Source organism: Montipora foliosa, chromosome 4 (assembly GCF_036669935.1).
Source record: "Montipora foliosa isolate CH-2021 chromosome 4, ASM3666993v2, whole genome shotgun sequence".
In the NCBI taxonomy this organism is placed as follows: domain Eukaryota; kingdom Metazoa; phylum Cnidaria; class Anthozoa; order Scleractinia; family Acroporidae; genus Montipora; species Montipora foliosa.
The window spans coordinates 12468190-12494864 of record NC_090872.1 but is presented as its reverse complement, the minus strand read 5'-3'; the positions used below and the strand labels follow the sequence as shown (position 1 = coordinate 12494864).

Genomic DNA, 26675 nt, shown 5'->3' with positions numbered 1-26675 from the left:
GCGTAGACTTTTTCTCGCGTGCATGGCTGCATGTTCTTAATTTTTCCTGCTTATTTTTATATCTAAGACGCATTTCCACGGAGTCGATACTGCGCTAGCCTTTGGAAGCCAAAAAAATTCCGTACAGAGTTTGTCTGATGTTGTTTAGTACAAAGGTTTATTTTAGTAGACGCTGTTCCCCGGAACAGATGTAGTTCTCATCAGCTTTTCCACGTCAGCTACTGATGATTATTTTGGCTTTGTAGATGTAAATGAGATCACAACGCCGGGTACTAGGTGTCCTACTCTTTTTCTAAGAGGGACATACACATGTCCCCAGTTATCTTAAGGTTTTCATTGTTGTTTTGGCCGGGGTTTCAACCCTTGACCTCTAAAGATCTCCTAGTATTGTTTGTTTCACAGAATGAAGGACGTCGGTGAAGATATGCTGGTTGACATGTCAGAAATTCTCTTCAATGAGCTGGCGTTTTTCCGCCTCATGCAGGACTTGGATGGGTAATAGTTACTAATAATCTGTCATCGTCGACTGAGTAGTTCAAACACTTCAAACACCACGCTTTGCATAGTTTCATCAACTCAAAATGTTGAATAGTCTGATAATTTCTTTTTTTCTCTTTCTTTTGTTTCAGTTGAATGGCCCATTTCAAAGTTGCTACATGCCTCAGTTTCAAAGCGAGTCTTAATTTTGGTGCGCAGCCATTCAGATTGAAATATGTCGCGTATTCTTGTGCAAATAGGCCATTTCCGAGTTCACGTCTGCCTGCTCTTCAAAGCGAGTCTAAGTGCGAAGTTTTTCTTATGAAAATTAGTTTTCATTCATATGTAAACTAGAACTAATTATCATCACAAAAACTTCGCTCTTAGACTCGCTTTGAAGAAGAGGTTGACGTGAACTCGGAAATGGCCTATTAAACTCATTTCCCTTTCAATAGTTGAGCACCAAGACTCACTTCGAAGCCGAGACAAAGGCAACACGGGCTACACTAAAATGTATAGATTTGCATTTCTGTTCAAATATGCGAAAAATAATTCTTATCAACCCTGTTCAGGCGTAGAACGCTCTAGAGAAAGCTGCCAGTGGCATTTTTGTAAGGGCCGGTTTACACGGTACGATTTTTGTGGCATGCGACTTGACTTAAGACTTGACTTAGGGCCGATTTACACGGTACGATTTTTGTCCAATGCGCCAAGCTTACGGCAGGCCTACGACACGACTTACGATTGCCGCAGCGTTTTAAAACATGTTTTAAAATGCTACGACATTTTTCTGACGTACACGCCAATCGTAAGTCATGTCGTAGGCCTGTCGTAAGCTTGTCGCATGAGACAAAAATCGTACCGTGTAAATCGGCCCTAAGGAGAAGCCCTGAAGTGAATTTTTGCCATTTCATTAAGGCGTGGTTTAACTGAGACGTTGAGCAAGTGGTCCAATATAATACATTTTTTGCATTCTTCTTTAACAACAGACGATGGTAACTTATTTCATGATACAGTTCAATTGCAAAGTGTGAAGTAAATAAAATGCAAAAGTATTTGAGGTCTCCATGGATAAAAGCGTATCTCTGCTTTTAACATCGGTGCGAAAAAGCGTTTGTTGGGAAACGTTGCTAATTTCCTTCATTTCTTGCTACCTTTTTAATTCCTTCAGGACGCGAGGAGCAAGTCGTAGACCAGCATGGCGTCAGGTTGGTAAAGGTTTATATCGTCAGTAATCTGCCTTAACTTTATTTTAAAGGATTCCTGTTTTTTCTGGTTTAACGGTATTTTTAGTATGGAGCGGTTAATATATCTTCTTTACAGGTTTGTTTAATTCGTCCGTCACATAAAGGAAAGTGATCTTTGTTGGTTTGGGCGCAATTAGTGTTTCCTCTTATATAGTGCCTCGACATAAGTGCTACGCCATGACATACGTGCCACACGGCCAACGTTTTCAAAAACGTATTCGTTCCTTGTACACGTACATGTTCATATCCGTGACTTTAACATCTTCAGTTCCCACGGCCTGCTCCCGTCTGACCTTGTAGCTCAGTCGGTTGAGCAGTGGTGATCTAACCCGAAGGTCGTGGGTTCAATCCCCACCCTAGTCAGAGTTTTTCTCTGTCCTTGTGTGGGCCCAATGCCATTAGAAGGGCTAACGCTCACATGGTTCATATGGGGTAGAAACTTAGCCCTTGACATTACACTCTAATCAGTGAAGTCTGTTCATATACTTATTCTTGTCAAGTTGAAATATTGTTCCAATTTGGAATTTCTAGTGCAGGATACCTATTGATGAAATACTGACTCATCCTCATCATGTAATTAATGTATTCCAAACTTTTCGATACCAACATTGCAAGGAGGCAAGGAGGGTCCGTTTGTGGTAAAAAGGCAAATGCAGGGTGATGGGAGATCATCATCAGTTTTGAAGCTTCGGTTGTTAGGTGTCTCAAAACTCATTATCGTGGATTGTTAGTTGTTATTAGAGAGGTTTGGCATTTCGTTTCCTTGAACCGGGAATCTGCAGGATGCTGCTTGTCATACTAGCATTTAAAATTCTCTTATTCTAACTCGTCTCTCTCTTTTGAGAAGTTAGTTCTGCAAATTAAAAAATCGAAAGTGGTTCAGCGTTGTCTGTACGTTTATCGACAACGATATTCGACAACACAGTGGTCAAAATGTTGTGGTTTTTTTTCCGCAGTTTTCAACGCCAAAGAAAGTGTTTATTTCAGAGCGTGAACAAAATCATGATACAAAGAAAGAGCAAGCGTTGTCCATAACTTTCTCGCAATATGATTGGTTTATTTTCCAAAATGAGCGTTCCTGATTGGCTATTACATTGCTTGACCAATTGACTCGAGCAGCGTTGTCTAGACTCTTATCGACAACTGCAAATTAGCCAATCATATTGCGAGATTACAAGCAATTGTGGTGAAAACTCAATTTGAAATCGACGTTTGCCTTAAACACGAAACTAAATCTTTCTATTATCATGTGTCAGGGGTTTGATTCTGCCAGCACTGATACAGGAACTGGACAGGACGGGGACAAAGAGGATGGTGATGAGACAGACGAAAAGGACAAGCAGCACACTGAAAACAGGTCCGGTCCAGTTCTCGAAATTGTATTTTGTCATATAGTAAATCTTAAACCCGGTAAACCAACAAGGAGATTTATTTCTCAGTAGATGACCTGGGGATGACTCGCGCAAAGCCAAGTGCTTTTCACATTTGTCAGGGTTTCAACTGTCGCCTCGAACCTAGTCCGATGAACCGGCGTGAGAGCCTCTTACAACTCAGTGCAAGAGCGGAGTAGATTTGGGAAAGTCAGAGTTTCGACTCTTGTTCGGGCATTCGGATTTTTTCCAAATATCCTGAAGTCGTGAAAACTTTACTTGTGAATACTGTAATGGCTAGTCTGACAACGGTTGTTTCATCGCTGCCAGGGCGACTCTTGAGAGATCTTCCTGATATTCGTATGCGATATAAGGCGAGATTGCTCTTACTGACTTGATTGCGGACCGGACTTTGAACGAGATGTTCAACGAGTTTGCCGAATATCGGAAAGGTCTCTGAAGAGTCGCTTGGCAGCGACGAAACAACCGTTCTCAAACTACAATTGTAGTTACAGCCTGTATTCGCAAGTTATTCACAAATTTTCACAACTATTATCCTCAAGCCACATTAATAAATACGTCTCAAGGTTCCATCTTGTTAGAGGGTAATGCGGACCTTTAAAAAAAGGCGTTTTTTAGCGACGTACTGCCACCGGAAGTGGTTTTGCCATGTATCATTTCAAGTAAAGTGAATAGATTCAGAAATACAAATTTTGTGGCGTCAGTGCACGTTTCAAGGGGAAACGACTTCCTTTCGGTCTCTGTCCGTCTTTAACTGAAAAAAAGAAACTTCTGTGCTTTTTAAAGTTCGTTAATTTCGTTTGTTCATTAGGTTACGGCCTTATTTGTTCACTGAAACAAAAGAGGTTTTTTTTTGTGCAAACGTAAAGTTCTCTTTTTCGTCGTCTTCTCCTAGTGCTGTAGAAGAGGAAGGAGTTGAAGGTACCAATGAACGCGAAGAAGCCGAAGGTGAGGAAGAAGAAGAGGTAGAAGAAGAAAGCAGCGATGAGGAGTCGTCCTCTTCAGAGGAATCCGGGGCTGAAGACGAGGGTGCAGATGATGAAGGACCGGAGGATGAAGAAGACGAGTTAGATGAAGGTGATGCTGCTGCTGCTGCAGCTGCAGCTGCTGCCGCTATGCCACTCAGCAAGGAACAACAAGAGGCCGAGGAGGAGGAACTTGGAAAGGTTCGTTTGTTTGGTCATCTGCCACTTAATGGAAGTGTTGTTGTTAATTAGTTCACATAAAAGACAAACAGAAATTTAAAATCCAAAGAAGCAATGGGAAAGAGCCCGAGCAACACAAAACACAGCCCATAGCAAGACAACTGAAAAGCTTGGTTACATTTGTATAGCAATCAGGTGAAAAATAACATACTGATTCGATGGACAAGTTCACGTTCTTCCGAGCCAGTACGAAAGGTGAAAGTAGCAATTCGGGACAGTCGCAACGTAAAAAAATATTAATTTTGGTATAAATATGATCTAACAATTTTCTTACTCTCTCTCTTATCGAAGGTACGAGATGATGTAATGGCTAACAAGTTTGAAGATAAGTCTTCAAAGTAAGATTTCCTTTCCTTCAACTGTACTTTGAACGTGATTTGACATATGACACTGAAATTCCTGATAAATCATTAATTGTGAATGGTTATGAAGTTGGTCATATTGAATATTCACTCCCCTTGACAAAAAGGCAACATGTCATGCCATGAATCGTCTTGAACGAAACTTCAAGAGCCTTATCACAAGATTACGTGTTCCTTATGTGATCCCCTTAAGAAAAATGTATTTTTGAGACGGACGGGAACCGTAAGTGGAATTTTGGGCAGTGGTTTCGACCTCCCTTGGAGCGAACGCTACCAGTTATATTCAATAAGCAATAACCAGTTCAACTGGTAGCGTTAAGAATCGTTTTAAGGAATACAGCGCACATTCGGTTGCCGATTGTCGCAAAACTTAAAGTGCCCCTGTGACCAAAAACCAATTCTAATTTTTCTTTGAATTTCAAAACTATGTTACCTAAACACTAAGCGACCAAAGGTTTAAACCTTGATTTCAAAAAGACACCTGTTTATTTTAACTGGAATTTTCCTATTTAATGGTCCGCCATTACTAACTTTAAGATTTTGAGAGAGCTGGATCGAGAAGAAAACGACGTCAAAGGCGTGTGTACGCCACAGAATTAACATGCAGTACGGGATCTTTAGGCTTTCAGACTTTTAAACTCGCGTTTTCCGTATATAATACGCTGCATTCACACGCTGAAATTTTAAGCTAGTGAACCTTTGACGTTACTTTTTCCTGGACCCAGCCCTCTGCGGTCCAATCGGTCAGTTTTGAACGTGAGTAATGACGGACCGTGAAATCCAAACGTTACACTCTAAGTAAACGGCCTTTGGATAAAAATCAAAGCTCAAGAATTTGGCAGTCAGGTGATAATCAAACACACTTTCAAAATCTTAAGAAAAAAAGGAAGTGATTTTTTTTTATCACAGGGGCACTTTAAGCTCAGTAGTAGCTGGTAAATGAGGCCAAACAACCCAATGGCAAGTCTTTTATGCTAACACAGCATTTTACTGAGCATTAATATCCGCTATACTTTCAAAAAAAGTGTTGTCAATTTTTTTTCTGTAGTTTACAGGATCACAGCAGTGTGGATTCTCCACAGGTAAAGTATTGCGCTCTTTCGTTAACCGTAGAATACAAATACAAAATTATAGTTTGCCCAAACTGATCCTACATTCCATGCCAAACTTTGGATAATATCTCATCACACACTTGTGAAATGCATACAGTCTTGGATATTAATTAAGATTCCACCCAAACGTCGTTTTCAATAAAATCCAGGTCCAGTCTAAAGTTGACGATACGTTCTTCGCGGTCTCTTATTTATCATGTTCCAATTCCAAAAGAATTAAATCGAGAATTTAGTGTATTCCTATACCTGAACAATTCCAAAAGAATGCGCTCTAAAATTGTGTTCCAAAGCCTTGGCGCAAATTCCGTTTTCTATCATCGAGGAATGGATTTAATGTATACGTGAATGCCGCATGTAACACGCACCAAATTGTCTTTTGTCTGTTTTTTGTCGGTGCCGAGGTCTTTTATCAAGAATCTTAGGTAACTGTTTTTCTTGCAAAACGGCATACCAGTGCCGTCCGATTATTAAGAACGCTTTCATGAACGGATGAAATAAAGTAAAACCTCGAGGGTTTTCATCCAAACTGTCGTATCGTCGTTGAAACCTCCCCTCCGGGAAGCGGGGCTGGCGCATTGGTGAGAGCACTCATCTCCCACCAATGCGGCCCAGGGGCCCGTTTCTCGAACGTCCCGATAACTTTTCGGGCCCGAAAAGTCATGTGTGAAACTGCCAACCGCTTGTTTTGGAAAGCTGATCTTTTAACATGTTTTTAAGATAACAACGAGATAAATTACTGTGAAGTTTGACGACTTAAATCCTCTCCGTTCTTGAGATACAAAGGGAATTGTGACACCAGAAAATGGCCCGTGAAGTTTCGGGACGTTCGAGAAACGGGCCCCTTGTTCGATTCCCAGGCTCGGCGTCATTTCTTTTACTTTGCTCCGAGGGGTTTTTCTACCGTGTTACTCCGGTTATCCCCTCTACTCAAAAAGCAATTTTTGATTTGATTCTACTTGAGTTAATTTGAGTTGATTTCAATGTTTAGTCCTTTACCGTTCTTTTCATTTTCTAATGATAATTTCCCTTTTCCCTTATGCAGTGTGTGAAATTAGAGTTGTCAGCGAGTGAATCGAAGCCTTTTTCAAGGTATGGTGATAGCTGCTTTCTTTCGTCAGTCTTCTGTCTTTGTGAAAAGTAAAGGAGATTGCGTTCAGTTACTAGGGAGTTTTCCAAAACCGGACGGATACCGGAAGTGAGACTGTTTCCCCTTTTTTCTTCCGTCACAACAGCACAAGTGTATTGCTTTTTGTCCTTGATGTTGTAAAGGCTATCACTAAGATAGCTTTTCGTATATAGACATTTGATCGAATCCTTTGCCCAAGAATGCTCAAAGTTCCTGAAGTTCAAGGTCTTCATTTATCCCAAACACTTTGGGGTGTGTTTTATTTGAATATCAACGAGTACGAATATCAATGCAGGAGAGGGTGTGATCGAACGTTGCAAATTGCTTGACAACCCAACGGACAGAACATACGAGACGACTTTTGCTCGACATTCATTGTTAGAAGATTGTTTTTGGCGTGTTTTAACAACTATAGAACGTGTAACCGGGAATAAACATCGTTGTGCAACAATGCTAGTTGAACATGTAGTTTGTCTCTGAGAAGAAAAGCACAAGCCACTTAGTATGTCTTGCATTAAAGGAGCATTGATTTGATAAAGTCTGCTACGAGCCTAGAAGGCCAATGAAGCCGGCGGTTAACTCCGGTTTCTGTTGCAGGAAGCGACTAGGAGTATTTCTACTCCCCCCTTGATGGGATGCCAGTCCATCGCATTAGATTCGCTGGTACCTATTTATTAACCTGGGTGGAGAGAGGCACCGTGAGAGTAAAGTGTCTTGCCCAAGAACACAACACAATGTCCTCGGCCAGGGCCCGAACCCGGACCACTCGATCCAGAGTCGAGCGCACTAACCATGAGGCCACCGCGATGAAAGGATCATTAATACGTGTTAAACAAATGTGATTGTACACCATTGACAACTTAACTTAGTGCAAGGAATTGAACCGGAGTCGTATTTCTTTCTTATTTCACGGAAAATTGTGCACAATTAATACTGAAGCAATCAATACTCGAACCATGATTGTCGTCAGATAAAATGACATTTTCACTCCTTTTGACTTCAAATGCGTGGTTAATTTCATCATTTTGCCGTTGTAGTTTTGGAAGCGGAGAAGAAGACGGGGAAGAATCATTTGACGATTCTGATGCCCGGCGGAAGCTCGCGGAATATCAGGGCAGTACGGCCGCTTCCGCTTCCGTTAACAGCGAACGACAGGCGAACAATAGAGATGGTTTAACTGACAGTGAAGAGGATGGAGCCCCGCAAGATGAACAGCACCAGGCTGTGGAGGCTGCAGCTGCAGCAGCTGCAGCAGCCGGGTTGTCACCTTATATTCAGAACGGACAGGTGAGGTCTGCCATCGGCGGTCTGAATGTGCCCTCACTAATTCAATGGTCGATCAATGGTCTCTTCTTTTCCAGCGGTCAGTCGCTTCCGATTGGCGGATTTCGATTCCCTTTGTTGGTTTCTTTTTTGGACAGTCTTCCAACCGTCACCGCAAATATGATCGGTGGCAAGTAAAAAAGAAACAGTTTAAAAGTTGAACTTCACAGCGGTCAGCCTGTTTATAAAAGCCTGTCCTTCAGCGTTTCCATTTATTTGATTGTATGTGTTACCAAACTCACAAATATGGATTTTTGTGTTTTCAGGTCTCAAATGGTCAAGATGATGGCGATGTCACCCTGGACGACCTTCCAACTAAACTTACTGGGTTAACAGAGGTATGCAAACAAATCGCCCCTTAGGAAGCGAAATGCAGGTTCCAAAGTCAACCACATAGCTATCCGGGAATATATTATCTTTCCTTAGTGTTGGGGCGCAGCCATAATAAGCATGAACTTTAGATGAAATACTTTACTAAAACAACGTTTCGCATTGTCCATAGGCAGACCTGCAAGCTCGAATTGCTGAAGAACAAAGCCGCAGTGAAGGTTCCTCGGCTGTTCTCGCACATCTTGATGAACTCCCAGGTATGTGTCGTGCGGACAGGTTATTTGTACGTCGATTACGATTAGGTGGATTGTTAACTAAAGGTCGGAATGACCAATCAACTCGTCTTTTGATACGTATTATTTTTTGTAATTTCTGGTTCTCCCCATCCTCTTTACATTGTGACCCAGTCCTCGGGACTTCTTTTTAAACTACAACTCATTTTAAGTGTGAGCTAAAAATAGATATATTTTATTTACTTCTTTATTTATTCGATTATTTGTTTGTTTGTTTATTTGTTCGTTATTTTCTCCGTTTCAGAACTTGCCGGAGATCCTGAAGCTCTTCGTGAGCCAGGTAACATCAGTACAGTAGCTTTCACTACAAAGGGCCTGATAGTTTGGCAGCCAGGAATTCGTAGCTATCCTTCTTTTGCTGCTCCGGCAAAATTAGTTGTTTCGCAGCGTGACTGACGTTTTGTAACGGTACACTATTGATGGTGATGGTGTGCTGTGTCCTAGTTGCTTGTCAAATGGCAGAGGGATAGGTAGAAACTACTCGAAGTTGCAACCTCCACTTGTCGGATGGATGTTGGTAAACGGCTTTAAGTAGACTCAAAACAGAGGTCTGTTCATTTTACGCACCTTCAGTTAAACGTTGTCGTCAAGGTAGTCAGTGCTCGAGTCACATTTATTCGATTGTTTTCAAGCCTGGAATTAGCTAGTTCCGGATTGTGCAAGAAGAGAAGAGAAGAACTGAGTCCAGATTCAAGGGAATAATTTTATCTTTTTTGGCAAATTATTTCCCCGAACTTGGACTCTGTTCTTGCTTATTAATGGTTTGCATATGACGTCACGGCGGCCATTTTGGTTTACATTACAATGCTGTAGAATGTCTTTTGGGAATTTGACTCTATTATTATGCAAAATCTTGTGGAACCATTTTCTATTGTTTTCTACACCAACATGGGCGTCTCATCACGTGGATGCAAACCAAGAATAGACTAATTTCGATATATTAAGATTCAGTCGAAAACAAAAGGCATCATCTCGAGGCTCTGGGGAATAAACTCGTACAAATCCTTATATTTCTATTTATTCCCCAGAGCCTCGAAATGATGTCTTTTGTTTATCGAAATTGGTCTGTTGTGTCCGCTCTTGAAATAATTTCATCAAGAGTTTGCTCTTTATTTTGGTTGTTGCAGAGTCGTCCGAAAGGCCAGTGAACGGTTTGCATCCGGAGGAAGATAAATGAATTACCCGCACCAATATTTATTCAGTTTGGAAAACCTTATAGCGCATGAGTGTTTGCATACTTGACCGAGCAGGCCGCCGTGAATGCTCAACATCCACCCGTATTGCGTGTTTTATGGTGCGTCCTTCTGGTAAAAGTGGCTGTTTGTTTTACGAAGCATTCCGTATATTTTGACCACCAATTTTGTTTGAATGTTGTGTTGAAGAAGCTGTTAACTGGGCATGCGTATTTAATTAGACAGTGGAGGTCATTTCCGGGCATGTGGAGACAGTTCAAGGATCAAGATACGCATATCACGCATGCGCAGAAAAGACATAGTTTATCTTATTCACGATGCATAAACGTAGCGCGGTGCCTGTCACATGAACATCAGATATTATCCCTGTACGTCAAAAAATCAAGAATCGACTGGTTTATTACAGATGGTACCACACCCTTTTATTGGGTGAACCTTTTTTACGTGATCGCAAATCGTGCTCTTCGTTCAAAAACTCAAAGGTTTTATGTGTCATCCTGCCGGATTTATCGTTTCCGAGTGTACCTCAGCCATTTTGCCACAGAAAGTCCAGGGTTAAAAATTATTATATTGGTCGCTTGTTTTACTTCCGTGTAAATGAGACCTAACAAGTACCAGAAGACAGCCACTCGCAAAGAGGATACCTCCTCCTGCGTCATGAGACAGGATGAGGATCATACAAGTTGCCGTGGCTCCGTGTTTGATAGCTGGATGTCATTATCGCTTCTTATTTTAAGACTTTTGCGCCGATTAATTCGAAACTTAAGTTCTTCCCCCCCCCCCCCCCCCCTCCTTTTTCCCCTTCCTGCTAAGCATTTGACTGCTTTCTGTGCCTGAGCAGGGGTCAGTCCGACCGGGAACAATGTTTGAACCGGAAGTTTCAGCTTTCAAATATCAATTTTGTTTCAGTCGCTCCAGTTCGAGGAACTGGTCGTTTTGAGAAGTTTCAATGCCCTGATGGAAGGGATGATAAAGTTTCGAATTAATGCACGCAATAAAGCGAAACTTCTCTGAATCTTCATAAACCATTCATTCCAAAAACTCTTACGAAAAATGCGATTTCTAAATTCTCAAAACGTTCAAATAGGCGGCCATTTCTCACGCCGTTTTCTTGGTCTTCTCTTTGCCCTCATTCAGCAAAGAGGACGTGACGTAAGTCGTATCAGTTTGCTGGTGAGTTTGTGATGCGCATGCTCATTCAAGGTCAATTTCGCCTTCCACCAGTTATTAATCTGTTTATTTCACAATTGTTCACCATTAAATATTTAGATTAAACTTTGTAGATTAACTTATTTCCCTTCAATTCTTTGTGTGATTTCGATGTTACTGGTCAAGGTATTTCGTGTGGGTCGCATATGTATTAGAACAAAACGGGTAGCCTTTGAAAAAATGTCGTTGCCCCATAATACAGAACGGGACATACAGTAACTGCCTGTGTGATGAGTTTCTTTAGTTTGTATCTTGTTCAGGTACTGGTAGGGGTGATGCTTATTTATTGTACCGTTAAAAAAGAAATAAAACATTTGACTGATTTGCAAAGCTTTTATGTGCTAATGAAATTCAAGAAAAAGGGTTTCATTGCTCAAAGCACGATTTCCATTGGAAGGCTGTCGAAACGCAATATCGGAGGTTAAAATCTTCCCGGACTCGGGCTCCGTACCTAGGTTTCGGGTCAGCGTTTTACTTCACTCACTTTTTAGTCATTAGAGACCTTTTGCTACGGGTTTATTTTCTCAACCACAAAATGCAGTTTGAGATTAGCCTTTTGCCGTCAAAGGTAAGGACGTTTCTGAGCTTTAAGCAAGACGTTCGCGCACTTTCTCGAAAAACATGGAATTTTACGCGTTGCTGGCGCCATGTTCCTTTTTCCATTCAATCTCAACGTCGCTTAAAATGCCCGAAAGCTCTCAAATATGTCACTGCAGAACCCTACAAAGTTATTATAAAAGGAGCTTCGATATCCAAGAAGCAATCGGCTAGCCTAAAAAGTGGGGTCGTTAAGTTTAATTTGCCTAAAAACTCTGCCGTTACGGTATTTCTGCTAGAAGGGATGCTTGCCGTAAAAACGTGAGTCGCAAACGTCAAACACGACGGCAAGTCCACAGTTAAGTGATATCTTGAAGTTTTCGGTAATTCCGAAAAAAGCTGTACCTAAAGGTCTCCATTGAATTCAAATTACTTCCCGGCTAGCAGAGGTCTCTCTTATTTTTGCGTTCGCTGAGCTGATGAGTATGGGTGTCGGGAATGCCTCCTTTTCATCGAATGTTGCCCAACTAAATCACAGGTCATACAAAAGAAATTTTTACAAATATTTAGAAAGCCATCCCTGCTCTCGTCTCGACAAAAACACGGACAAAATCACTGAACGCATGCAATTTACTGTCAATCAAAAACACTCAGATCCAGTCCGACAACGGGTAAAGAGACCTCTTCCTTGGCTCGAAAAGGCTCTTGGAAACTCTATTTAGGAGAACATGCACCGTAGGGTTCTTATCAATCTCGACCCCAGAGCTCTTCTCTTGATTGAGGGAGAGAAGAGCTCTGGGGAACCCTGGAGCAAAGTGTCTTCTCGTTGGTTTTGGTGAAGAACAATCAAAAACGTCTCTAATTGGTGCATTCATGTTAGCACGAGGAGTGTCAAGGCGCCGTAAGATTCAAATAGCCATTTTTTGGCTATGAGAACCCTACGGCGCATGTTCTCCTACATAGAGTTCCCCTGAGCTTCTGGTGACGAGAATGGGTTCTTATAGCCAAAAATTGGCTATTTGAACTTTACTGCGCCTGCTCACTTCTCGTGCTAACATGAATGCACCAATTAGAGACACTTTTGATTGCCCTTCACGAAAACCAATGAGAAGACACTGTGTTTCAAGGTTCCCCAGAGCTCTTCTCTCTCTCAGTCAAGAGAAGAGCTCTGGGGTCGAGATTGGTGTTAAAGGCCCACCTTCAACTGTTTGTTTTTGTTATGGAAATTCGCATTGCATATCACAGCGATCTGATTGGATAAATTTCAGTTTTGGCTGGATTTTCATGTATGAAAATTGTTCTACGGCATTCAAAGCCTGTCGGTTGAAGGTTGGCCTTTAACGGGAGAAACCTTGTGGGAACGGTGAGCATGCGCCGTTTGAAATTGTGCAAGTTAACCGCTGATAAAATAAAGCGTTTTGCGTATATTGCGTAATTCAGACTGACATCGGCGTATGTTGCGTATATTTCGTTGCGTTGCGTTGACGTTGCGTATTTTACGACAAGCCCAAAGTAACAGGAGGCTACGGGTATCCTACACTTTGTTCGAAGGATTTTTAGTCGATTTCCTTTTACGTTCACAATATTTTTTTATGTCACAATATCTTTGTCAGTACTTTCTATCTTTTTTTTTTTTTGCCTTTTTACTCTGATTTTATATGCTCAGTCCGCCGTCATTTTCTCATACCTGTTTCATATACAGTTCAATTCCGTATTCCGAAGACCGAAGACCACATTCCGTGACCCAACCAATCGTACATTTAAAACTGTTGTCAACGGCATTGATTCCAATCAAAAACAATAAACAGATGCATTACTTTCCAGAATCTTTCTTTCTTCCTTGCAGCGTGTTAAGGGCCCACTGACGTATTTTTTGGGGTGCGTTGCTAAGGATGTAATGGTTAGGTAATTTGAGAGAATTTTAAAATTAGACGAGAGGTACTTACCTTGAAGTGTAATTGTAATTCTCTGAAGATACACGGAGCATTATGGGATAACTGTGCATTCCTCTTCAGTACTTGAGGTCAGCGGTCACACTTCAAAGCAACCATTGTCATGCAAATGCACCATATATAAGCAGCCTAACGCGTGACACAAATCCATTCTCCTGGAGTGCAGACTGGCTGAGGTCCCCAACACAAAGGGTGGGATAGGCATAAGCCAACACAGAAGGGTGGGAAGCATTATCCCATAATGCTCCGTGTATCTTCAGAGAATTACAATTACACCTCAAGGTAAGTACCTCTCGTCTAATTTTAAAATTCTCTTTCGATACACTCCGCATTATGGGATAACTGTGCGATTTTAAAGAACTGAAGCCAGGGGAAAAAACAAAAATATGTGATATGATAGAAATGAGTGCTTTAATTGTAGACTTGATACAATGGTCTGTACATAAATAAACGTTACTGAATATCTATGATAATACCAATCTGCCTGCTAATGAAGAGGGATTGGTGTTATAGACATTGCAATTATAGAAACGATTAAATGTGCGTTCTGATGACCAGTCTGCCATCTTCATAATTTCAGCTAAAGATGCGCCCCTTTAATACAATGCAGATGTAGATGTACCCCTTACACTATGTGGTTAGAATAAACTAGTGTCAATGCCTGAATCAGTCATAACAGTCTAAATCCATCTACCTAAAGTAGATAAGGAAACAGGCTCGTGTGGTTTAACATGAGAAATGAACAACTGAGATACAGTCTGCTCCCCTGACTTGCGCAGGTGTTGCGTACAATGAATACAAAATGTAACAGTGTCTGTTTAGGGCAGAGACAGAGGTTAGTGGGTAAGGATGGAATGGAAACTTCTAAAGGTTTCTTCCCAGGACGAGAAGTCTTTGTTCTGGAAGCTATGACAAATTTGATCTCATCCTCATAAATAGACATATTGTCTAAGTCCAATGAGCACAAGTGTGTCTTCTCTGGGCCGATACCAAGGAACAAAGTGTCACAGTTCTCAAAGTACTATAGCTCTTCCCGTGGTGGAATTGTTCAGCCAAGAAATTAACTAAATGGACTGCATTACCCTGAAGGGGATTGATGTGCCTCTGATCACACCAGCTACTCCAAGTCTTCCATACAGGCTTGTACTGTTTCTCAGTCCCTTTGGTCCATGAGGCACAGATGAGTTCAGTAGCCTGTGTCGAAAGTCCACCTGCCTGCAGCTGTTGGCTGATAAGATCCATGCGGCAAGTTGGAGTCTGTCGTGCAGAGGATGAAGCTTGTTGGAGTGAGCCAGGTGTAAGAGTTGAGGATCTTGAGGTAGAAGTATTGGTGTCCTGTATGACGTTCTCAGAAGGAGGGGGTACCAGCTTTGCATTGGCCATACTGGTGCAATTAGGAGAAACTGGTCCACATGCTCTCTTTCCATCTTTTCTCGCACTCTAGGGATTAGACAGAAAGGAGGAAAAGCATAGCATTTAAATGGTGTCCATAAAGTACTAAATGCATCTACAGCATAGCAGTTAGGTTCTGGATGCCAAGATATAAAAACTGGTAATTGCTTGTTAAGCCTACTGGCAAACAGATCAATGTCTGGTTTGAAAACCAAAGAGGACAAACGCTGGAAGACTGAACAATTTAGTGCCCATTCTAGCTTGTCAGAATTTTGCCTGGACATGACATCTGCTACTGTATTGTCAACTCCCGGAACAGATACTGCAGAAATGTGAATCTTCCTAGATATACACCAGTCCCAAATAGTTCTAGACAAAGTATTTAAAGAAGGGGACCTTATGCTGCCAAAATTATTGATACAAGCTACTGCAGTTGAATTATCCACTTTCAGTCTGATGTGTGCAGCAGACTTATACTGCGGAACAAATGACTGAAGTGCGTAAAAAGCAGCTAGTAACTCAAGGTGATTGATGTGAAGATCAATTTCTGACCGAGACCATGGCCCACCTGTAGCAACACCGTTACAGTGGGCCCCCCAACCAGTATTACTAGCATCACTTTCAATGAACAAAGAAATAGGCATTTCATGCAAACATTTGCCATTGTATTGCTCTAAATTGTCAATGACCCATGCAAGATCTAGCTTTGCTTGATCACTGAGGGTAACAGTATCATCAAACGAAGCCCCCAGGTGGAGTTGATGGGACTTACAAAACTCAATTGATTTGTAATACAGCTCAAGATAGTTAATAGCAGGGAAGGCTGACACCAAGAGGCCTGTAACATGAGCTACATCCGATAAGGAGGCTACCTTTTGCTTCAAAAGGGACTGGCAGGCATTCTTGATTTTAAGAACCTTATGGTCTGGCAAAATCAATAGCATTTTTTGAGAATTGACTATAAAACCAAGAAAGATCAGAGACTGACTTGGTTCTAAGTTAGACTTTCCAGTATTGACAATAAAACCTAAATCTGTCAAAAGATTCTTTAGAAAGGAGACATGTTCTAAACATTCCTGATGATTATGTCCAATGATGAGAATATCATCAATGAAGCTAACTAATCTGACACCATGATACCTTGCATGTGCTGTGACTGGTTTAAGAAGCTTAGTAAACACTCGCGGTGCTAGGCTGTAACCAAAAGGCAAGCATGCAAACTGGAAAATTTGATTATTCCAAAAAAAACCTAAGATATTTTCTATGAGGTTGCCAGATAGGTATGCTGAAATACGCATCCTTGAGGTCAATAGAAGCTAGATAATCTCCTGGTTTAATAAGGTTTTTGACCATATCAATGTTCTCCATTTTGAAATGAATTTTCTCTACAAATTCATTAAGGGGCTTGAGATTTATGACAGGCCTAAGATCACCTGTTTTCTTAGGGACCAGAAACATATTAGAAATAAACTGGTCTTTGCAGTATGGTGCCTGCTCTATTGCCCCTTTGTGCAGAAGCTTATGAAGCTCCTGGTCAATAATCTCCTTATCTGCTACAGATAGAATTGGAGGATTAGGAAGTTTTGTTTGTACAGGTTTAGTACAAAATTCCAAATGGTACCCTGATACTGCTTCAAGTACCCAGGGGTCACTAGTAATAGATCTCCAGCTAATGAGAAAATTTGCCAGGTTTCCAGCATAAGCACCTACCTCTACTGGGAGGAGTGCTGCTTTGTAGCTGTCAAGGAATGTGGGTTGCTCTTGGGATCCCTCCTGTAGTGAGTGGTGTTGCTGCGATTCCTTGAGCCTAAAAAATATACTTTTCGGCCTTGACCCTGGTTGAAGCTAGAACCACGACCAGATGTATTTCTTTTATCTCCACGCCTTGTTCCAGGAGAGGTCTGACTAGGGCCGAGTTTCTTCGCCATTTTGTTCACCTCCGCAATTTCTTTGATCTGTTCAGGCAGCTCATCTCCAAAAAGCCATTTCCCAGGAGGAGTATTCTTGCTGCATAAAGAGCGGTAGCTGGGATTCACGAATTCTCTCATTGTTTCCCTTCTTACAAGGGAAAGTCTGAATGATGTATTGCAAAGTAATGTAATAGCATCAACGAGAGGAGTAACGAAGGAGTCGGGCTTCAATTCCGACTTGGTCTTTTGAGCGTTCAAGATCTTTTCTACTAACTCAATAACTGGCTGTACTCCCTTGGTAATACCTCTCTGGGCCTCTTGCAGTGCAAGATCCTTGGTCCTTGCCTGCCTGGCTAACTCAAACCAGAATTCAAGGTTGACCTTTGGTACACACAAGAAATCACAATTTTCGGGTGCTTTGTACTTAGCCTCAATTTCCTTCAGCTTGGAATCCAATGCTTTTTTCGTACAAGCCTCATTTACTCTTAAGGCTAAGACCTCACTCACTTTGGGACCTTTCGCATCCGAGTCATCAAAGATTGATGGCAGGTCCAGCTCTGCTGCTTCAGCAGTTGTATCAGTACATGAAATGGGTTGTGAGGGGTCGAAAGAGCCAGCATCAGTCACGCTGGCGACACGTGTAGGTTGTGACTCGTCAGCCGCCGCTGCTAAACTTCGTTTGGCCAGGTTAGCAACTAAAGGTCCAGAAGCTGGCCTTTTCGAAGCTGTTACTTGGGAGATAAGAGACTTCATTGACTCCATTGACGAAAACAGTTCGTGCAACCCCAACTGGCTTTTAAGGTCTTCAATATCAACCTCAAAATCGTCGATGTTGTCATTCGCTTCGAGTTTCTCGCCCGCTTCGGGCATGTTCACATCGCTCGCTTCGAGCGTAGATATATTTGTAGACTCGTTGAGTGCCTTGTCCATTTCGGTAGTTGGAAATAAATTCCCTCTAAATTAGTACCGTAACCGCCGACAAGAAAGCACGAAAAGGAGAATGGATTTGTGTCACGCGTTAGCCTGCTAATATAGGGTGCATTTGCATGACAATGGTTGCTTTGAAGTGTGACCGCTGACCTCAAGTACTGAAGAGGAATGCACAGTTATCCCATAATGCGGAGTGTATCGAAAGAGAATTCGGCATTATTTAGGTCAGTTTCCAACTTTTGTAAGCCAATGACCCTAAATATGACGTCATCATACCACGCCCGTGGTCACGTGACCAATAAAAGAAAACTCTAAATTTGTCTCCGTGCTACGCAATTTGGGTATTTAATCGATGGTTTCATAATTTGTATTCGTTTTTGCATCCAGCCAAGCATGGTTTTCTTTTTATTTTGAGAAATGTTCTTTTTAAAGACATAAACGATACTAAAATACCCATAACTTTCTCAAAAAAGATGATTTTAAAAAGTCAATGCTTAGCTATATTCTGTATTTGGGGGTGAAATGTGCCATGTAAAAAAAAAATTAATTCAATTTAAAACCGCCGGAAATTTAGCTTTTTTCTCAAACCGGAAGTCAGTTCGTTTACGCATGCGCAGTTGATCTGAGAACGAGCGCGAAGAAGGGCGAGGAAAAACCTTCGATGGAAACAACAGTTTGTGCGGTGACTTTTGCAGCTTGCATGTGAGTGGGTTTTCTGGTCAGCTCACGATATAATGACGTCAGTTACCGGAAGTAACATTTCACTTCCTTAGCAACGCGCGAAAAATCCGTCTGTGGGCCCTTAAGTTCAATTAAACATGTGCTTGGTCTATCGCTGTATAGGATCTGTCTTGTGCTGGGAGATCTTAGAATTCTCTGGCAGCACGTGAAATTGAGTCTCTTGAAACATTATTGTCGTAACTGTCAGAAGCGCTCTCATCAACTCTATTACTTTGCGGCCTTGCCCCTGTACAGTCACAAATGGATTTATTTTTAGATACACTTCGCCCGCGAAACAAACAAAGGGCCGCCAATTTTAACCAATCAGAAGAAGCCATGTCACGCGTGAATGCTTCTGCCATGTCTTTTGCAGAGATATGACAATTGATTTTCGCGCGAACGGGTATTCCAAAAATAGACTAATTTGTGACTGTGCCGGGAAGCCCACCTATGCCATAACAACACTCTTATCTAATTCACTCTTGTTAGAAAATCTCTTCCGTCCCTCAAATCAAGTTCATTCGTATAACACAAGGTTCTCCTCAGCTGGTAATTACTACGTTAACCCATCCAGAACAAACGTAATGCGAAATTCTATTTCTAGATTAGGGCCAAATCTATGGAACTCTCTGAATAACACCACACGTGAGCTCCCTCGTAAGAGTTTTTAAAACAGAAATCCACAATATGCTTCTGTCTTTTCTGGCTTCTGAGGATATTTACATTGAATCGCCTTCCATAGTTCAGAAACTTATATCAACATTTCCACAGTGACGGTTAATTCTGCGGTTATTTTGATGTGTTAAAGTTGCAATGATGGCGGTTATTTATTTATTTATTCATTTATTTATTTAAGCGATGTATTATACCTGTGTTACTTTTCCACTTGTTATGTTAATACGTTAAGGGCTACTTTTCAATTATTTTCTTCATACTTTGTCCAAATTTGACAGGCTGTAATGTAAACCTATTTTTCCCTGTCCCTTCCCGCCTCGACTAGCCAATACTATTTGCGGGAAGCGACCATTTTGTATTTTTCTTTTGTCGAATAGTAAATAAAGTTGAAAGTTGAAGTTAGTACTCTTTTGTCGTTACATAAACTGTATTCAAGTGTCTCCTCTTGTAGCGCTGCGGCACCAATAGCCCACTTTCGATCTGTTAAAATTCAGTCCCAAACAAAAGACATCATCTCGAGGCTCTGGGGAATAAACTCATACAAATCCTTATATTTATTCTCCAGAGCCTCAAGATGATGCCCTTTGTTTAGGACTGAAATTTAATACCGGTATATCGAAATTGGTCTATTGAGGACACTGCAGAAAAATTAATTCGAATCAAGTGTTGCTTTTTGAGGAGAGGGGGAAACTTGAGTAACGGGGAATAACGTCAGAAAGCAGACAGCATCTGTCAGAAATTTAAACTGCACGAAGACTAACTACTTGTTTCGCGAATCGAAAAATCATCATCTTAAGAAGTGAAAGTAACCTCACGAGCTGAGACAAAGCTGCGATAGCTACGAAAATGCCCAATAAAGCTGGAACAAAAGCCAAGACACAGACTTCAAACCACTCGAGGATTTCCAGGTAAGTTGTGGCTGGCCCATCGATGGTTATTCCAAACGACACCAAAGTGGCTTTTGTCAGGTTGATAACTGCCATTACAGCCAAGATCAAAAGGGACGCCGTTTCGGATCTGTTCGCAATAGGATCCTGAAAAGGGTTTTTAATGGCGTGATGAAGCAATATGGCGATGCAAGCGACAGTCATACAAACCAATCGAAGCATTGAATTTGTGATGAATGCATGACAAAGGAGTAACGCCAACCGTCTACCAATCAAAACGCTTTCCCAGTACAGTGTTCCATTGTCGTTACCCTTGGGCTGACGAAACGGCCCATGAAGTACTTCCAAAACGTCCTTGTTGTTCTGTCTTGCGTGTGAGGTGTTATTCCCTGTTATAAGGACTCTCTTAAACAGCCAGTAAACTAGAAACGGTAATGGAAATATGCACGCTCCGAGAAACTCTTTCGCGGAGATTGAGGCGTCGTGAAGCTTTGACGATCCAAAGTACAAAATAAGGATAAAAGGTACCACTGAAACGATAATGTAAATCAGCAGTATATATTGCCACCACTGCCAACAAACGATCTCTGCATCGATAAACAAACGTTTCTCAGAGCCTATAGGAAAACAGTTCATAAGGTTTAAAGATGATTCTGCAAGTCGCTCGTACCCAAGTAGCAGTAACTCTATGAAAACAGCTATGTAACGAATAACACATGGCCCTTCCTTTCTCCGTACCTTATTAAAAGCGAAATGAAAGCAGTAAATTGTGACTATTTCTGCCATTATGAGAAAAACGGTTCCGGAAAGTAGCAACTCCTTTGTCACAGCTGTAATTCCCGGAAAAGGGCAAGATATAGATTTCTTAAGAGTGCTGATCTCAAAATTAAACGCTTCAATGATAGACAGTACAAATGGAATTTTATCGTGAAGCAAATGTTCAGCTGACCCTACTATCAATAGATCGGCGGCTTGATAAAAATAGAATATGATTTTAAGATATCCAGTATCTTTGTGTCCATCCATTTCCCCATCAGATCCATCTACGAGAGCATAGCCTTCTCGATTCCTGAACCACAATATTTGCTTGACAAGAGAACGTATTATCGGAGGCTTAGTTAAGAGATAAAGAGCCATTCCAGTCGTGTAAATTATTGCTATTATCCACAACAGGTGGTTATTGCATTCGCTTCTCTTGCGGCACTCGGTAGTAAAGAGTGTTTCACTATATCCCGGAAGACACTTCCCACAGAGAAATCCACTTCGATTTCCAAAGCAGGCATTATATTGTAGTACACCCGACTTCTCTGGTGGACTCTGACAATAACCTTCCGGACAAGCATAGAACGTCAATGCATGGGCCTTGTTAGGATTCGGGTATCCCCAGAAATTCGGCCTTGCAGCGACATTTTTTTCAACACAAGTCGCTCCAAAGGGACATGGCAAGCATTCAAACGATGAGAGTGACTTTAGTCCGCGCGAAGCACCTTTCTGTAAACTGTAGAAACCGGGGGGACACGAATTACAGGAATAGTGTAGAGTAGTCACATTAAATCTGAATGAACTTCCGTTAATCTCGTTGTATCCGTACAGAAAGTGCGTGTTATCTTCAAACAAAAGCTGGCTTCCCGCGCTGCATTCGACGATGGACTGGTTATCAATGTTGACGTATCCTCCATTCCAGACGTCCACCATTGTGGAGAGAATAATTCTTTGACTAACATTTGATACCATTGAAGTGTTTTCAATTTTTAATGGTCCACTACTTTCAGAATACAAAACCGCTGATTTTTTAAAGAGAACGCCGTTCGCCGCAATGCCAGGGAGCGTGGTCAAGAAAGAACAATCTTTGAAGTGGATTCGGCCTGTTCCATACCCTGAATAAACGTGTCCAGAGGTTTTGTTGCCAAAGTTATTTCGAAAATTGCACTTGTCAAACGTAACGTTCCCATTGACGACGGCAATGGCTCCCACCGTTAGACCTGCGTTTTTTTTAAACGTGGTGCCTTCGATGATTATTTTGGTGTCATAATTCCACAAACGGTGGACGTTCTTTCTGGTGTATTGATGCCCAACACATCCTGATTGCTTGAGGCTATCAGGTAGTGCTACAATTGATATGGAACCAGCTCCTAAGTGATACTGATGGTACCTTGACCCTTGCTGACGAGAACAAATGCCCTCTTGAAACATGGAATTCCGTATCTTGAAAGTTTTCTCTCCTGGCGTGAGCAGGTTGAAAACGCTACAAGGCCGGGATACAAATGTTACGTTGTCCAGTTCTATAACTGCGCTTGATAAGTTTAGTTTGGTGATTGGTTTAACCATAAAAAAGATGCCAATGTCCTTGGTTCCTGCACGTTTGGAAGAAAAGACAGTATTTCTTATGTTGAAGTTAATTTTGGTTGCTTCTAAAATATTGACTACAATATCTTGAGAACTGTTCAAAAAAGTGCAGTTCACGATATAAATGTTCATCGCAAAAGCTTGAGGCTTAGTTCTTGCGAAGCGGAAAATCCCTAGCCCAATAGCGTTTCGCGAGCTAAATGACACGTTCATCAACTCGATTCTGAATTCTGGACTTATGAACAATGCGTTTGATTTTTTGTCTTCAGCGTCCACTGCTTGAGTCAAAAACGTGGTATTCTCAATCATTATGCTGCCTGGAAGTAGGCCTAAGGCTACAAACATAACTGCAGCTGGAAGAAGGGCAGAATTGTTGATAAAGTCGCAGTTCGAGACTGTAATGTCAGTTTTGCCACCGGCATTTACCAACAGAAAAGTAGCATCTGTCCTTACCCTGTTATTTGTCCAGGAAGAGTCGTTTATGGTCATTTTTCCACTGAAGACGAGAAATTGGAACACATTGCACTTTCTTTTTTTTCGCGATACTTTGATACCAGAGCAGTTGTTGGCAAGCACCTCTCTGAAGTTTGCAATTAATTCAAATGTCGCCGTTCGGTTTGTAACTAGAGCACCTTGAGGATCCCCGACTAAAACCGCACATCCGAACTTTTTTGCGGCGCATGCAGTAAAATTAACGCGTGAAAACAAGAGCTCTATCGTCCCATGTTTGCTATGAACGTTTATGGCTCCGCCTGCTTTTGCTTGATTGTTTCCAAAACTACTGTTTAGCACTCGCAATGCTGCGTGAGTTCTTGCTTCAAGCGAAATGGATGCGCCTTTTCCACATGGAAGGTACTGGTCCTGAAAGGAAGAGTTATAAATATCCACTTCGGTCTCATCACACTCGATTATGAGACATCGCAACCGGTTGTCGCAGCAGGTTAGGCCTAAAAATTTAGCGTAGTTTCTTCTTGCTAGTGAACTAAACAAGCTCTTTGCTTCGCTATTTGATCTCATCCAAAGCCGATCAACTCCATTTCCCACAAGCGTTACGTCCGTATAAACCTGGTTTATGGTGGCATGCGGCAAATCGATTTTAACAAAATGGCCGGAGTTGTTGGTATAGTGGACCTTAGAGCATGATACTTCAACAAAGACAGGGCCTAAAGCTGCTTTTATCGGTGATCCAATTGTTATTGCTCCTAATTTCATTGAGCGTTTTCCAAAGCAGACGTTGCCCTGAAAAATGGTGCTATTGATTCTCACTGTAAGGAACTGAGTTTGAGCTTTGCGGGAAACCAAAATGAAATCCACACAGGACACATTGTTGTCAAAGAATGAGGAACTTAGGATGTTGAAATTGGTGCTGGTTATGTTGTTCATATAAACCTTTACAGCGGATCCACCTCGAAAAGAGCTGTTAAATAATTGTATGATATTGCAATCTTCAAACGTCAGTGGAGTTTGTTGGAAAACAATACCGGTTCTCTTTCGACGGACCGGAAGCTTATTCCGCCAAAACATGAAATGTGCGCGGTTGGCGTTGAATTCATCCGCTCTATGCTGACGCTTTTCTGAATTTCTATCCCATGCTGAATTTCCCGGCTGCAATTGAACGGCTGTCGCTCTGTGCCAGCGCCGTTAAGATAAATGTGGCCATAATTACCGTCAACTTGACGGACTGCTTGTGCAATAGACTTGCAAGGGTGTGTTTGGTGCCCACAGCTTGCAGAATCATGACCAGTAATGGCAGCATAGACGTCTTCATATTCGGAGTTACGACTACCTGTAGAATAAACAAGAAACTTCAGTTATTATAGACGAATCTTTGCTGACGTCATTGTTCACGTTTTGTCCCAATAACATACGAGTTTGCTGACAGAAGACATCATGATATTTACACATTGACTTCAAAAGGTAAAAGAACGTGTTAAACTTAGTTAAATTTCCAATTTTGAGCCTTCTGGCTTTGATAACGGGTGAGTTATTAGCCACTAAAAACTAATAAGTTCTTGGGTGGCAAAAGGGCTTAAGACTCCATACATTCTTTGTAAAATCTGGAATTTTCAAAGCGTCGCTACTCAGATCATTATGAGGTAAATCGCGCTTTAAAGTCTCAGAGATAGCTCATTATGCAATGTACTTTCAATATTCAGTACTGTTTTTTAGGCTGATAGACAGAACACGATGGGGTTACGCTAACAAGGCAAACAAAGTAAACAAAAATTCCTCTCATAATTTGAGAAATGACGACGAGAACCACAACGCCATAAAACAACAACATCAAACACGGGGTCGCCAGTTAGGCCTCTTTCATAATGGCGGCCAAAAATATTCTTATGTTTTATTGCTAATAAGCCTTTCTAGACTCGCTTCGAACACGAAATTTCAAAAAAATTTGTTTCAAAACGAGAGCAGTGGGTCTACTTAACACAAAGATGTGGTCGCCATTTATGAAAGTGCAAGGAAACGTTACGTTTATACAAACGTTGGCCGTTTAGCACTTATATTTTAAGCAGAGTTAACTGAATAGAGTGTAATGTGAAGTGTTAGATTTCTATCCCATATGAACCTGGTTCACCTTTCCTTGTACTTGTGCGTGTTCATTGCCGTGACTTTATCATCTTCACTTCCCACGGCCTGCTCCCGTCTGACCTTGCAGCTCAGTCGGTAGAGCAGCGGTGATCTAACCCGAAGGTCGTGGGTTCATTTCCCACCGTGGTCATGCAGAGTTTTTCTCTGTCCTTGTGTGGGCCCAGTTCCATCAGTAGGGCCAACGCTCACATGGTTCTTATGGGATAGAAATCTAGCACTTCACATTACACTCTATTCAGTTAACTCTATTTATGAAAGTGGTCCACTGGTTTCGTAAAAAAGGGAAAAATAATCGTGTTGCAGGTGTGCGGCACGTATTCAGTTTAGCACATCTTCTTGCGGTACTCTGGAAAACAACGACGTGAAAGCACGAAATTTGAGGTGGGTAGGGTTCAGTAGCATAGAATTATACCTTCGATACAGTTTCGTTACTTTGCCTTAATGATGTGACATGATCACTAGCAGCGCTTTCATTTTCAAATCATGAAAATTGCATTGTCGAGTGAGGAATGGTAACGAACTACTGATTGCGAACCGAACCATTGACGGAGGAAGTGAACAATGCTAATACCACAGGTCCCTAACTTGAGCAATCAAAATAATGAATAAACAAACAATTCCAACTGAAAGCTAGCGGAAGAACAGCTTGAGGGAAACAACTTAATCTTAAGCCAGCCAATAGTTGCTGCGGACTTAAATGCGTAAATGCCTTATTACCTGACTTGTAGAAGAAGTGATTTTGAAAAAAATTTCCTTATAAAAAAATTGCGATAAAATATTTCTAAACATACTAGAAGCTAAATAGTTTTTAAGTATCCCAAACGTGCCCGCAAACGAAGAAAAAATGTTGAGGAAACATCATTTGCGGATGCAAATATTTCCCTGTTTGCGGCCAAAATTTGCGTCGCGGGAAGCAAAAAGGTCAGTCTGAATTTGCTCAGAAAAATCTTACTTCCTCAGCAAATGTGTCCTCGTTTGCACGCCGAGGAAACACAGTTAGGGAAACAACGGAAATCCGTTATAAACACTCAAGGCATAATAGCTACAATAATACTACAAGTTAAACAAAAAGCTTAGCACGAATGGAATCTGTTTGAGTATTTAAAGTGCCATAACCTAAAACGTTTTATTTTCCTATTTGAAAGTCCATATTAAAAAATGAACTTTGGCGAAAGAATTTTTCAATTCCAGCGAGAGGCGAATTTTCTAGGATTTTTTCAATCCTACTTTTATTTGGTACACCCCTTCCGCTGGTCAGGACTTCACGGGCTCGCTGTGACGTAGATTAAGGAATGCTTGTTGGCGTAGGTCTTATCTTTTCTTACTAATCAACGCCAAGGTATCGCTCAGCGATCGTTTTTGGTATTTTTCAGTAAACAAAAATATCAATCATGCCTATATTTATCATCAAGGAAAGTGCCTCTGAATCTGGAAGTGAATAAACTGGCGATTTAAAAAAAAGA

The 26675-nt window shown here is 41.4% G+C and overlaps 3 protein-coding genes across 6 annotated transcripts in view; 1 reads left to right on the top strand and 2 right to left on the bottom strand.

Annotated features, from left to right (window-relative positions):
- Nucleotides 1–11595, top strand: part of LOC137999877 (pericentriolar material 1 protein-like) — a 45427-nt gene extending 33832 nt beyond the window's left edge. For all 3 annotated transcript variants that reach the window (XM_068845835.1, XM_068845833.1, XM_068845834.1), the window contains exons 40-51: nucleotides 403–495; nucleotides 1649–1685; nucleotides 2981–3081; nucleotides 4011–4281; nucleotides 4612–4658; nucleotides 5731–5764; nucleotides 6837–6883; nucleotides 7958–8207; nucleotides 8510–8581; nucleotides 8746–8830; nucleotides 9111–9146; nucleotides 9994–11595. In XM_068845835.1, coding sequence (XP_068701936.1) covers nucleotides 403–495; nucleotides 1649–1685; nucleotides 2981–3081; nucleotides 4011–4281; nucleotides 4612–4658; nucleotides 5731–5764; nucleotides 6837–6883; nucleotides 7958–8207; nucleotides 8510–8581; nucleotides 8746–8830; nucleotides 9111–9146; nucleotides 9994–10043 — 1123 coding nt within the window. In that variant the 3' untranslated portion in view covers nucleotides 10044–11595. The remainder of the gene's footprint in view (nucleotides 1–402; nucleotides 496–1648; nucleotides 1686–2980; nucleotides 3082–4010; nucleotides 4282–4611; nucleotides 4659–5730; nucleotides 5765–6836; nucleotides 6884–7957; nucleotides 8208–8509; nucleotides 8582–8745; nucleotides 8831–9110; nucleotides 9147–9993) is intronic.
- Nucleotides 11596–14146: 2551 nt separating this feature from the next.
- LOC137998990 (uncharacterized) lies at nucleotides 14147–18075 on the bottom strand. Of its 2 annotated transcripts, none has more exons than XM_068844827.1 (2): nucleotides 16860–18075; nucleotides 14147–15197 (listed from the first exon to the last, which is right to left on the bottom strand). In XM_068844827.1, the coding sequence occupies exon 1, from the start codon at nucleotides 17987–17989 to the stop codon at nucleotides 16862–16864; it is 1128 nt and encodes a 375-aa protein (XP_068700928.1). In that variant the 5' UTR covers nucleotides 17990–18075; the 3' UTR covers nucleotides 14147–15197; nucleotides 16860–16861. The 2 variants fall into 2 exon arrangements, 1 of the variants encoding a protein (XP_068700928.1); XR_011122859.1 differs by lacking the exon at nucleotides 14147–15197 and adding an exon at nucleotides 15836–16176 and having other exon boundaries at nucleotides 16399–18075.
- A 919-nt stretch (nucleotides 18076–18994) lies between these two features.
- LOC137998989 (uncharacterized) overlaps nucleotides 18995–26675 on the bottom strand; it is a 15138-nt gene continuing 7457 nt past the window's right edge. The window contains exon 3 of the mRNA XM_068844826.1: nucleotides 18995–24403. Coding sequence (XP_068700927.1) covers nucleotides 20125–24141 — 4017 coding nt within the window. The 5' untranslated portion in view covers nucleotides 24142–24403 and the 3' untranslated portion in view covers nucleotides 18995–20124. The remainder of the gene's footprint in view (nucleotides 24404–26675) is intronic.

Bases quoted from the DNA above. Each gene is read 5' to 3' on its own strand.
- LOC137998990 (XM_068844827.1), bottom strand. From the start codon at position 17,989: ATGGACAAGGCACTCAACGAGTCTACAAATATATCTACGCTCGAAGCG.